The sequence below is a fragment of the Opisthocomus hoazin genome, chromosome 7, assembly GCF_030867145.1.
Source record: "Opisthocomus hoazin isolate bOpiHoa1 chromosome 7, bOpiHoa1.hap1, whole genome shotgun sequence".
Taxonomy (NCBI): domain Eukaryota; kingdom Metazoa; phylum Chordata; class Aves; order Opisthocomiformes; family Opisthocomidae; genus Opisthocomus; species Opisthocomus hoazin.
This window is the reverse complement of record NC_134420.1, coordinates 36986754-36998895: the sequence shown is the minus strand read 5'-3', so window position 1 is coordinate 36998895 and position 12142 is coordinate 36986754. Positions and strand designations below refer to the sequence as shown.

General features: G+C 38.6%; 1 protein-coding gene across 25 annotated transcripts in view; it reads left to right on the top strand.

The window, feature by feature from the left end:
• GPHN (gephyrin) overlaps positions 1–12142 on the top strand; it is a 347846-nt gene that overhangs the window by 101981 nt on the left and 233723 nt on the right. For all 25 annotated transcript variants that reach the window (XM_075425604.1, XM_075425611.1, XM_075425606.1 and 22 more), the window contains one exon: positions 1696–1774. In XM_075425604.1, the coding sequence (XP_075281719.1) occupies positions 1696–1774 (79 nt within the window). The remainder of the gene's footprint in view (positions 1–1695; positions 1775–12142) is intronic.

Genomic DNA, 12142 nt, shown 5'->3' with positions numbered 1-12142 from the left:
TGAAAAATTTCTGAAGGCCCAGGGTGGTCAAGGTGAGCTTCCCCTGGCGAGGTAGATAGTTCTTCCAAACATTTAAATTTCAGTGTAGTATTGAGAGGAACAAGCCAGGAGTTGTGGACTTTTTAAGCATGAGTAGCTGCTGTTTAATCTGAAGATCCGTGGCAATCACCTCAAAGACAAGAGGCTCCTTGTGATATACTGCCTGGCTTTCAGGGGTCGCGTGTGACGAGCAGCTGTTAGGTAGTGTTTTCAGAGATGGTGGATAAGGGAAGCTTAGGATAGCAACTGGTTATTACAATGTTGAGGTGAAAGTGGGTGAACTTCTTAATGTTATCAACACTTGACAAATACTGCTGTTATTGTCATGTACTGTTAGCTGTCAGGCTTTGTGTGAGAGCCAGGCCCATCAGCTACCCCAGCCCCTTCTTCTGGGACCCTTTCTTCAGTACTTCTCTTTCCCAGCAGTGTAACAGGCTTCATGCTCAGGAGATGTATTGGCAACAAGGGTTGATAGCGAAATGCTTTGCAGTTTTGTAGTGTGTTAGCTAGGTCTGTCACAGTATGTGTCATAATCTGTGAAAATAGCATATTATGGGAATGATTTGCATTTTTTTCGATGCTGGTGATGCACATGAGTACTCATCAATGTAAATTGAAAAGAGTATCTTGCATTTAGAGAGAAAGTAGTAGGAACTTTTGCAGATGATTTTAAACACATCCACTTTCACCACATGCGAGGCGGTGTTCCGTGTCAGAAGATGAGCAGTAATTCATACTTCTTCAAAAGCTCTCTTCTGTCTGGCAGATTACCTGGCTAGTTGTGGCAAATTGATCCTTACACTGATTTTGCCATATCACAACCTCTGTGTCCTTCAGAAAGTTTGCTGTAGCCAGAAATAACTAATTCCTTGAACTGATGCTGATTTTTTAAAAGCATTTCTGTCACTACTTTTTTTTTTTTCACCTCTCAAATTGACTGTGGCGTTGTTTCAGAGAAATGAGCCTGCTTGTGGGAATGGGGTACATGTGCTGAGAGAATTAGCCAGATGGATTTGGAGTTTCAGGTTTAAGTCATGTCTTTTCCTTTTTTTCAGTGTCATGAAGAAAATGACAGCACACTAATACTCTTTTAAACTTCAGTGAAATTTAGTGTTGTAATTTCAATTATTACAGTAACTAGCTGCTTTACATGAGCTTTATAGGTTAATTATAAGCGGTTCAAATAAAATTTTGCTCATAATTGTTTGTTTTGGCTATTACTAATGTTAACAACTGTGAACTTCAACACATAGCAACTCTCAGTGTTTCTGATCAGGTGAAGAGCGCTGGCTGGTGCCTGATTAAAGCCTCTGCTGTTAAGTGTATGGATATCTGTGTATACTTGCACATCCAGTGTTTGTGTTTGAGACTTCCTGTTGCCACAGGTGGAGAAGTAGTAAGGACACCAGCTGAAACGGACTGTTTCGCCGTAATCTGTGACACAGTGTTTATCACTTTCCATTGAGTTTACTTATCTATAAATTAGGTGAAACCTCAATGAAAATCAGGCTGTATATATGAACTGTCAAATTACACCCAACAGCAAAAAGCGTTTCTAGTTAATCAAAAGAACAGCATTCTGTTCTTAAATTTCCACCTCTTTTGTTTCACTGCTTTTGTTTTGTTATGTTTTAATTTTATTTCTATTTTTTTTAGTGAGTGACAGTTGCTTCAGGAACCTTGCCGAGGATCGTAGTGGGATAAACCTTAAAGATCTGGTCCAAGACCCTTCTTTGTGAGTATCTGGCTCTTATTGCTAAGCAAAGAATAGCTTCTTCATGATATCCTTGTGAGTAGTTCTGTGATTATGTAAACAAGTAGTACGATGAAGTACAGTTGGTACTTTAGTGGTAATATGCTTGCCGAGTTGTTAGTCATTAATACCGATAAATATTATTAAAACCGCGTTGTTTTTTACTTACTGCTGTTCATGAACTAATATCCAATATACGCATATGGTAACGGGTACAAGAGCAGTCATCAGAGGTAACAGGTTGTGCATGCTGGAATTTCTATGGAGGGGTTGTATACACATTGTCGCCCCTCTTTGTGTAAGGAGGAATTGCATATTAATTAGGAGATTACTGGATAATTATGTTATCATCAGTTATCTTAGCACATAGGATCTTTTTCCTTTGTATCTTATTTCATAAAGCTGATACTTACTTCTTCCTCTACTACCTTTTTTAAATCAAGTATATGACTAGATGATCTAATTTTTACCTCATGGCAAGACTAGTGGTCTGCATCTCAGTGTTCTATTTCCTCTAAAATAAAGTTTAACCTCATGAGCTCTGAGCCAGAGTTCAAGTTGTATCAAACCTTTTGGTTTGGATTTTTTTTTCCTCTTAAGTTAACTTTAGTGCTAGCTGAAAATGGTCACAGAAGTGTGCACAAGTGTACTACTTGTTATAAGGGAAGGGAAAGAGGGGAAAAATTCACATCTTTTTGACACAAATGATAGTGCATTCCACAGTGGGTCCTAACATGATGAGCCTTTACACTGGCAGAGCACATTTTTCAGTGCTGGTTGTGAAGTACTGGAAAATAAGGTGTATTTGACACTTTATTTCAATTATAGGTGATTTTTAGTAATAAAGTAGGTGCAGAATTTTTTTTGTGATGTTGCTATATGCATATATACATGTGTTTTGGGGAAATTTTGACATAATGCATGTAATATTCCATAATTTATACTTCTGAAATGATAGAGGTACAGGGGACAAATGTGATTGTTGTTTGAGATTCACAGAATGAATGCAATATGTAAATTTTTAATAATTACTATGTAAGTGTTGGAAGTCAAGGCTCTTTCAAAGGTCTTAATTTTGCACCAAAACTTACCTTTTGAGTGTTTGTTTTGTTTTGTTTTTGTTTTGTTTTTTTTTTCTTTTTGAGAGTTGTATGTGGCTTTTTGAGCTGCAGGTATGCTCACGTGCTACAGATAGTTTGGGGTTTGCACCTCTGGAGTATACTTTCAGAAAGGAGGAGCTGTCTTTGTAGAATGATCATTTTCCTTGCTGTTTACCAAAAGTGATGAAATCTTTTAGTTTCCTTCCCTGACTGTAACTTACATGAAGTTTGTAACAAATTATTGCAAGCTGCAAAATAAATGAAATGGATTTCTGTTGCTTATAGCAGAAGACGCGTGACTGCAATGTAGCCTTTTTTTATCACTTTGAAAGAGTGAATGAAGTCTCAAAACATGTTAGGTCTCAAGGACTGTTCATGACACTTCTATTGTAGGACAGATTATAGCACAAGAAAGGTCTGCTGCTTCTTGCCTAATGATAGGAATGTATAGACTTTCTTTTGTCTTTCCAAATTTATATTCTTGCAGTTTTATGACTGAGTGCCTATTAGGAGTTCTTGAAAAAAATGTAGTAGTGTGAGTGAATCTCCAAAATGAAGAAATGATGTAAGGCTTTATTGTTCAGCCCAGCCTTTTATAGGTGACTTTAAGGTCCCATGACATCTGAATTCTTTGTTATTCAAAGAGAAATGCAAAGGACAGCGCAGGGCCGAAGCATGAGACTGCCAGCCAAAGAGGTGTTTTAATCTTTTTTGAAATAAGAACAAAGGTTAATTAACATCTTTAGAGCATTTGGCTAAGATTTTCACCTATACTGATGCCTGAAACAGCAAAATAACATTTGATTCATCCTCTTAACAGTTTACAGTTTAGGATTTCTTTGGTGCTGATTTACTCTAACTGCAGACGAACAGCCTCTTTTCTTTGTAATCTAATACCAGATACCAACATCAGATTTACATAAAAAATTCTAATGCTTTCTCTGCGAGTGGCCCTGTCACTCTAAAGGTTTGCAGCACATTTGTAATGTGTGACACTAATAAAACCATTTAACAAAGAATGCAAGAGATTTTAGGCTCATTAGCATATAAATAGATAATCAGTGCATACTTTTAACAGGAGTTCACATTACTAGCATGATGGGTTAGCAGCAGAGATAGAAACACAGTGTAATACGTCAAGAGGATAGCATAAAAAGAAGTTTAAGTGGTTTTAGATTAGGATAGTTTGATATATCATGTAAAATGCATTTTGTATTGTGTCCATTTCTTGTGAGACTTAGCTACTTCATACAGTTTTCGAAGCTACGCTGACATGTCCCTTATGTTTGCCTCTCAGCTCCATCACAGCCAACTTTTTTGTTATTGCAGAAGGCTTTTTCTGGAGGGCTGAAAGTGTGTCTTTACATTGAAATGAAACGCTAAAGATAGCATTGCAGGGTTTTTTGGTTAGTGTCTGATTTTGTGTCAAGCGTGCCTAACTGTCAGGGTAGTCTTCTTTCCTCAATGGATTTCCCAGCTAGAGCAGTCTGGACTCTGTAAACCTGATCTGCTTTCAGTTCTCTCATCATTAGTAATAAAAGCTCTGCTGCTCAGATCAGGAGTTTGGTCGTCTGTTTTTGTTTGTATGTGCTTTACTCTGTCAGTAAAAATAGAAATGCTGCTTAAGAAAAAAACCACGCATATCAAATAAACATAAAGTGGGGAGTTACTGACTGGAAGAAGGAAGCATGCAACACCTTTACAATTAAATCTAATTTTTTAGTGAATTAAAGAAAAGTAGAATTTGAATAAAAAGTTCTTTAGAAGTTCGACTAAAACAGTGGTTTGAGAATTAACTGCTGTTCTTTATTCATTGCAGCTGATCATAGAATTATAGAATGGTTTGGGTTGGAAGGGACCTTTAAAGGTCATCTAGTCACAGAATCACAGAATCAGAGAATGGTAGGGGTTGGAAGGGACCTCTGTGGGTCATCTAGTCCAACCCTCCTGCCGAAGCAGGGTCACCTACAGTAGGCTGCAAAGGACCTTGTCCAGGCGGGTCTTGAATATCTCCAGAGAAGGAGACTCCACAACCTCCCTGGGCAGCCTGTTCCAGTGCTCCGTCACCCTCAGAGGGAAGAAGTTCTTCCTCATGTTCAGACGGAACTTCCTGTGCCTCAGTTTGTGCCCATTGCCCCTTGTCCTGTTGCTGGGCACCACTGAAAAGATTTTGGCCCCATCCTCCTGACACCCACCCTTGAGATATTTGTAAGCATTTATTAGGTCCCCTCTCAGCCTTCTCTTCTTCAGGCTGAACAAGCCCAGCTCCCTCAGCCTCTCCTCATAGGAGAGATGTTCCAGTCCCCTCACCATCCTTGTAGCCCTCCGCTGGACTCTCTCCAGTAGCTCTTCATCTTTCTTGAAGTGGGGAGCCCAGAACTGGACAGAGTACTCCAGCTGAGGCCTCACTAGGGCAGTGTAGAGGGGAAGGAGAACCTCCCTCGACCTGCTGGCCACAATCCTCTTGATGCATCCCAGAATGCCATTGGCCTTCTTGGCAGCCAGGGCACACTGCTGGCTCATGGTTAACCTGCAATGAGCAGGGACATCTTCAACTAGATGAGGTTGCTCAGAGTTCTGTGATGTGTCTGCTGTGTACAGTGTCCAGTTATGGACACAAAACTTAAAGATATAGAGGTGTGCAGGAGGGTGGCAAGAGAAGTAAGTTGGAAAGTGCAGTGCATGACAGGTGCTACTTAATTTAGAAAACAGCGGAAGAGAGGAAGTATGAGTTGCCTAGAGTATATAAAAGATTTTTAAAGGGATTGTTCTTTTTGGCTGATGAGAAAGAATTAGTTTAATTTATAGCAGATGAGATTGCTTGGCTAGTTGGAAAAAAAATTCTATATGTCAATATGATAAAGAAACTGGAATAATTTTTGAAGAATGTTGGGAAGAGCTCTGCAGATTACAGTCTGCGTATATTTGATGTTGTGTAAGTGTACAGAGCTGGAAGGGCAAACCTTTTTTTTTTCTTCCTTTTTTTCTTTTTTCTTTTCTTCTGTGAAAAAGGTATGCATTCTGACAGTTTGGCGTCAGCGTAGTTAATATGACCAAAAACCAGATGGAATGTATTTTGATTGCTATATAGGTAACTTAATGTGTCTATGAATATTCAAAGCCTATGATTTGGTTTAGATGATGCACCCACTTCAGCCCTGCCCAACTGTTCCAGTAACACATGAAAGATACTTAACATTTTTCATTCTACAGAGAAGATTTATCTACATGAGAAGACTATAGGTGTTTTTCCGTGAATGGTCCTAAACAGCAGAGCTGCAGACAACAGGTGTGATTTGAGGAACTAGGCTGTTGGTTCTTAGATGGTGGTGCAGTTGTTCTTCAGACTATGTTCAGCTGAGGTAAAATGCAGTGGAACAGCTTAAGATGCTAGCAAAGTACTGCTTTTGTGGGGAGATCTTTGAGGCTTTGTAACAAGGCAAAATTTCTTAAGCTGGCGCTCAAGGAAAGACAGAAAAATGATCAGTGCATTTGACTCCCCACTCAGGAGCAGACTGAATGCTACCCTCTTTCTTCCCCTCCTTCTCCACTCTCAATACCCAATCATCCTTAGGAGAGAACTGGGTTAGAAAGAATTCAATATGGTTATCATCTGAAACTTCTCCTAGGTTCTTCACTACTGAATTTCTTCTAATTGTAAGTTATTTAAATACACCTCTGAAGCATGAACCATCATATCTTTAGGGGGCAAGGTATACCTCCACCTACTTCAAGCAGAAGTTCTATGTGTAGATATTCCCAAGTTTCAGCTCTTAGCATCACTTTATAAGATGTTCCTTTCAGCTCTAGCCTATATATAGACATACAGTTTATAAAATACTTGTCTAGACAGAAAAGAGGGTGCTTCTAATCTTTCTTTTCAATTCAGTAGCTGCAGCTGCACATAATCACTGATACGCATTTGTTTTGGAAACAATTTCAGACCTGCTTTGAGATGAACAAGATCCAAGATATTCTGAATAATGTCCTTCTTTGTAGGCAAAATCACATCTAAACTGTGTTGTGTATCTCCTTCAGATTAGCTGACTTCAATCAAGAGAGAGTAGATAAATCTAAAAGGTAAGAACAGGTAACTTTTGACAGGAGATCGGAAGTTGGCTTAATACCTATGTACTACAGAAGCTTTTTTTAATAAAAGTTTTGAAAAGAAAATGTTATTTACCCTCCATGTAATTGTATTAGGAAGACAACCAAAATATTATTAATCTAGAAGTTTAACAGGTCTATGTTAGAAACTCCTGGGTGAACTTTGAATTCCATTTGTCCATGGCAGGAGATAAAAGTTTGACAGAAGTTGTCTTTGTCACTGTCTGCTTGTATTTTACAACCTTAAAGGGAGGAGCTAGATACCTTTTCTGGGAAGTAGTTGTGAGAGTTTTAGAATTTGTCACTTAAACTTAAGGACTGAAGATGAGGAAGGAATTCTTGAGGACCTCTGATTTTACTGAGGACACAAGCTATACTATAGGACTGAAGACCTGATAAATACCACACTAAGTCTGTGGATGTAAAATTTCACAGCGTCTGTGTTTACTTGAATGAACTTATCTAGCAGTTGTTGAGGATAACTGGAAGTATCGTAGTTCATTCTTTCTGGGCTTTGCAAATCAGTAGCATATTTTGTCTTGAAGGTTACAAGTTCTGCGTTATGATGATACCAGTTCTCTCCCTCTCCTATTTGTGCAGCCTTTCTAGTTTTTCAGTGGCTGTTATAATATATGCATGTCATGCCAGTTTCTTTTACTTAACTGCTGGTCTCAGTAATGCAGCATAAAAAGGAAACTTTTCTTCTGTAATCCTATCTGCTGTTATCTTGTTTTGCAGCAGCATTCCAGTGGGAGTTCATGTGCTCAGTTGTTTGCCCATTATTTGACTGTATTAGCATTTTTCCCTAATAGGCCTGACTTACAAAATATACTTCTCTTGCTAGTGAGCTCATCTGTAAGCATCTCGTGATTTCATCGGATGGTCTTTGTCAGGACAACTGGTGGACTCACAATGGTAGCCCAGAGTGCTTTGTTATGCAGAGGAGCAATACTGAGGTGTAACAGCAGCGCAGCCTGTTTTAAGTACAGCATCTAATGAAGAAGTTGTACTTGGCAAACTTCCAAAGATCTGACACCTACCTAAAGTAATTGATGATGATGAGTGTAATCTAATAAGCACTTCTTAAGTTTTATATAAATAGAATTGGCCTCATGCTATCCTGATGGTTTCTGATCAGTCTGGGGGAATGAGTGAGACAAGTCTTTATCTACTTCAGCTGCAAGCAGAGTTTGCATGTGCCTGAAAAAATTGTATTTACCCTACCTTCGAGATAATTAAAACATCCTTACTTTAAATGGCCAAGGTTTCTTCTCAGGCCAGTTTCACTACTTGGCTTCATAGTCCAACCAGACTCCATCAAAAGTATCACAGTGGTTGTTCTGAAGTTCATGTGCCAAATAATTTTTACCTGCAGTAGTATCTACAAGTCCCTAAATGTTTTCGACAGACATTTTGTAAGGGGCTCTCTGTTTAGGCATCCTGATTATCTGAGGGAAATTAATTTTTCAACTGCATGGAAGACCACCTATGTTAGTTGCACTTCAAGAAAAGAATTTCCTCAACATATGAGATTCCTTGGCAGTTTGTAGTAAAAATTGCTAATACTGCGTGCATTTTTTTTGGCTGTTTAGGCTTAATGGCTCATAAACCTGTAGAACTACTTCATCTGTCTGAAACAAAACCTTAGCAGAAGTCTGTGGCAAAGCATAACGTAAGAGCAATGTCTTTCTTAAACACTTAGTAACTTCAGACTCTAATAATTTTTTACCTCTTGGCCCAAAACAGTCTTCTGTAACCTCTTTAAAGCTCCATGTCAGGTTTATCTACCAATAGTAGTTACATTCAGAACAAAGTTGTCTTCTTTCATTGTACGGTTTCCAGATTCTTAGGAGGAATATTTTTGCTTTTGCTCTTGCAATGCCCTGTGGCAGCCTGCAATTCAGAAATTTATGAGCTAAATAAGTAACGGAAAAAATTGGTCTGGAACTAGAGGCTGTGCCTGGGTTGATAAGCATTGCTGAGGGGAAAGGGTTGTTTGCTTGCATAGCAGCTGCAGCTTGGGTGCTCCGCCTGGCTTTTCAGTTCTAGTGCTGGTTTCAGAATTAGTTCCAGTACTTCTCTGTGGTGCAGGGATGCGCTGCTTGAAGTTCATAGCCAGAAACCTCTATCTAAACATGCTCAGGGAACTTCACTCATGAGATCTGTAATTAGAGATCCTCCTTGTTATTAGGAAGCTTTAAATTTAGTACATTTGAAACACACTCTTTTATGGAGCTGTCTAAAGAAATGTGCATTTTCTGTGACTTGTTCTGAAACTAGCAGTTATAAATGAATATATGATGTTTGTTGAAATAAGAAACATCTTCATTTACTAGATCCTTCATTTTCAGGGTTAAAGTCTGTGTTATTTTTATTAGATGTACTTAAACTTTCATTATTAATGAAAATGCTAGAAAATATTGTCAGAAAGGTTCTAAAGAAAAGCTGTGTCCTTTTTGCTCTGTTTTACTAGTTTACTATCTGACGTCTGAAAAGAAATACATAGGACAGTGGTTGGAAAGTGTTGATCAAGTTTCAATCTAGACAGTTTCGCAAAACTGATTAAAAGTTAGTTCTATGTGTTTTTAAAATTTGATTTTAAAAGTATCCACTATGCTTGTCACTAAGAATGCGTGCCATTTTTTTTGTTTTTCCAGTTGCAACTTTTAAATCCTTAATATGTTTCATTCTCCAATAGTAAAAGAGCAACCCTTAATACAAAGTAATTTGCTGCTTCCCATCATCGGGCAGATGTTTAGGCAGTCCCTGGAAAGCCAGGCACGCAGAAGGGTCAGTTGGGAAGACAAACACCACAACCACTGTTACCCCCCCTTACTTCTCCCTTCCTTGAGCTTTTGTTGCTGAGCACAACGTTATGGTGCGGAATATCCCTTGGGTTAGTTTGGGTCAGCAGTGCTGGCTGTGTCCCCTCCCAACTCTTTGCCCGCCCCCAGCCTACTCACTGGGGTGGCAGAGGGGGAAAAGAAAAGTTCTTGATGCTGTGCAAGCACTGTTCAGACATAGTTAAAACTTTGGTGTATTATCAACACTGTTCTGGTCACAATATGAAAACACAGCAACATACCAGCAGCTGTGAATGAAAGTCAACTCCATCCCAGCCAGACCCAGTACACATACGAGTAATATTACAGTTGTGTTTTTTTCGTTTGCATTTGGAAGGAATATAGACAAGACTCCTGTGTGTCTGGTTGTATTTAGGATCAGATCAAAATTACTTTATACAGAAGTAGTAGGAAAATTGGGTACCTACATAATACTGCCACAATCTCAGAGTTAAATATCAGAAGATTTTTTTCTGTCATCGTTTGCACTAATAATTGATAAGAGTAGATTGAAGTAGCATGTAAAGTGTTCATTTGGTTAAATATTATTTTACAGCCCATCATTTGCTTTTGAATTTAATGGTATAGCAGCCCAGCTTCCTAGTCAATGTTCCATTTTTAAAAATCACAGTCCAAGATCTTGTTAAAAGTTTCATGTATAATGCTAGGGATTTCCTTGAGGGATTGTGCTGTACATCTCTCTGGCTTTGTTTTTTGTCTTCTCATTCAACCCAAATCCACCACAGATTCTAGTTGTTCTCTCTAGTCTTACCTTAGTGACCTTATCTTGCCTTCCTTGATCTTCTCATTTCAAGCTTCTTTTGGAGGGGTCTTTGTCTGTTGCATTTGCCGTTTTCATCAGCTTTCCACTCTCTGAGGATCTGACTCTCAGAACTGAAACAGCCTCTTCTAAGCCCATTTTGCCACATCTAGGTTTCATTTGAATCTCGGCTAACCTGACTCTTCACCTGCCCTCATTCTTCCTGACTGTAGTCTTTGTTTCTGTTTATATCCAGATCTTTTCTGAGTATTTAAAGAGACTGTCTTCTCATAGTGTCTAGACATTGGAAAGAAAAATATTCTGTGTATCTACAGGAGAGAGATGGTCCAGTGCTGGTCTGAGAGAATCATCTGCTGATGGAGGTTAACCTGAGAAGATCATCTTAATACTCAGCAGTGTATTAAGTGTGTTTCTGTATTCTCGGGAAAGAAAATAAGTTATGAGGACTTACTAAAAAAAACACAGAACAAAACAGAAGACCTATTTATATGACTGTGTAAACCTGGGATGTGCTTACATCTTGACCACAGTATTAGCTTCTAAAAGGGGTATGGTGTGGATCATATGATTAAGCAGAGACTTGGAACAGCTTCCACATAAAGATAAATTAAATAGACTAGAGCCTTAACCAAGAAACAATGTATGGTGGAGCTACACAGAATGAATAGCATTGAGAAAAAAAAAAGAGTCAGAGGCAATTATTCACTGTTTTTCATGGATCAGAAATTGTGGCAGGAAAAAGGTTCAAACAGCAGGTTTGAAATGCATGAAAGTACATACTTGTTCCAGTTTAGGAGAACTGAATATTTCATAATTGATGTAACATCATGTGGAAGCCTGGAGTATAAATGATAGCTACAAAATACTGAATTAGACTGATGACCTACTATGGCTGTTAAAGCTGATGCTCTGCATGCAGCATCTAGGTCAGCAAAGCTCCTGAACTGAAGATGGCAAGAGGCGCTGAGTGTGTACCAGGGGACAAATCATTCTATGTGTCATATATTTATTCCCTATGCATTTGTTTCTCAACACCAGGAGCATCGTACTGAGTTGTGTGGACCTTTACACTGAGCTAGTATGGCTGTTTTTATATACTTCTCTCAGGAATAGTAGTTTCAGAAAGAGTAGAGCACATACGAACTTGAAACATTTTTCCAAGGGGTCAGCAAACATTTGTCCTTGAAAGTGAAGTGGGCTTCCCTGACATAGCTGAGTTTAAATTTGGAATTCCCAGTAATGGAGGAACAAAAGCCTCTCAGTACAGGGGTTGTAATGATTTATTACACAGGAGAAAATTTCTCTCCTCTACTCTCACTATGAAAAAATGACTAAATGCTCTTCTGAAATGCTCTTTCTTCTGAAAATCAATTGTGAGCTGACCCTTGGACATGAGTCTTTTTGTAGGAGAGGGTACATTTTGTCAAAGCTATAAAAACTTGAAAGAGTGCCTTATTTAGAGAAGGATTCTGTGAAATTTGTGTACTTATTTGCGGTAGATTAAGTTAGCAGGAGAAAT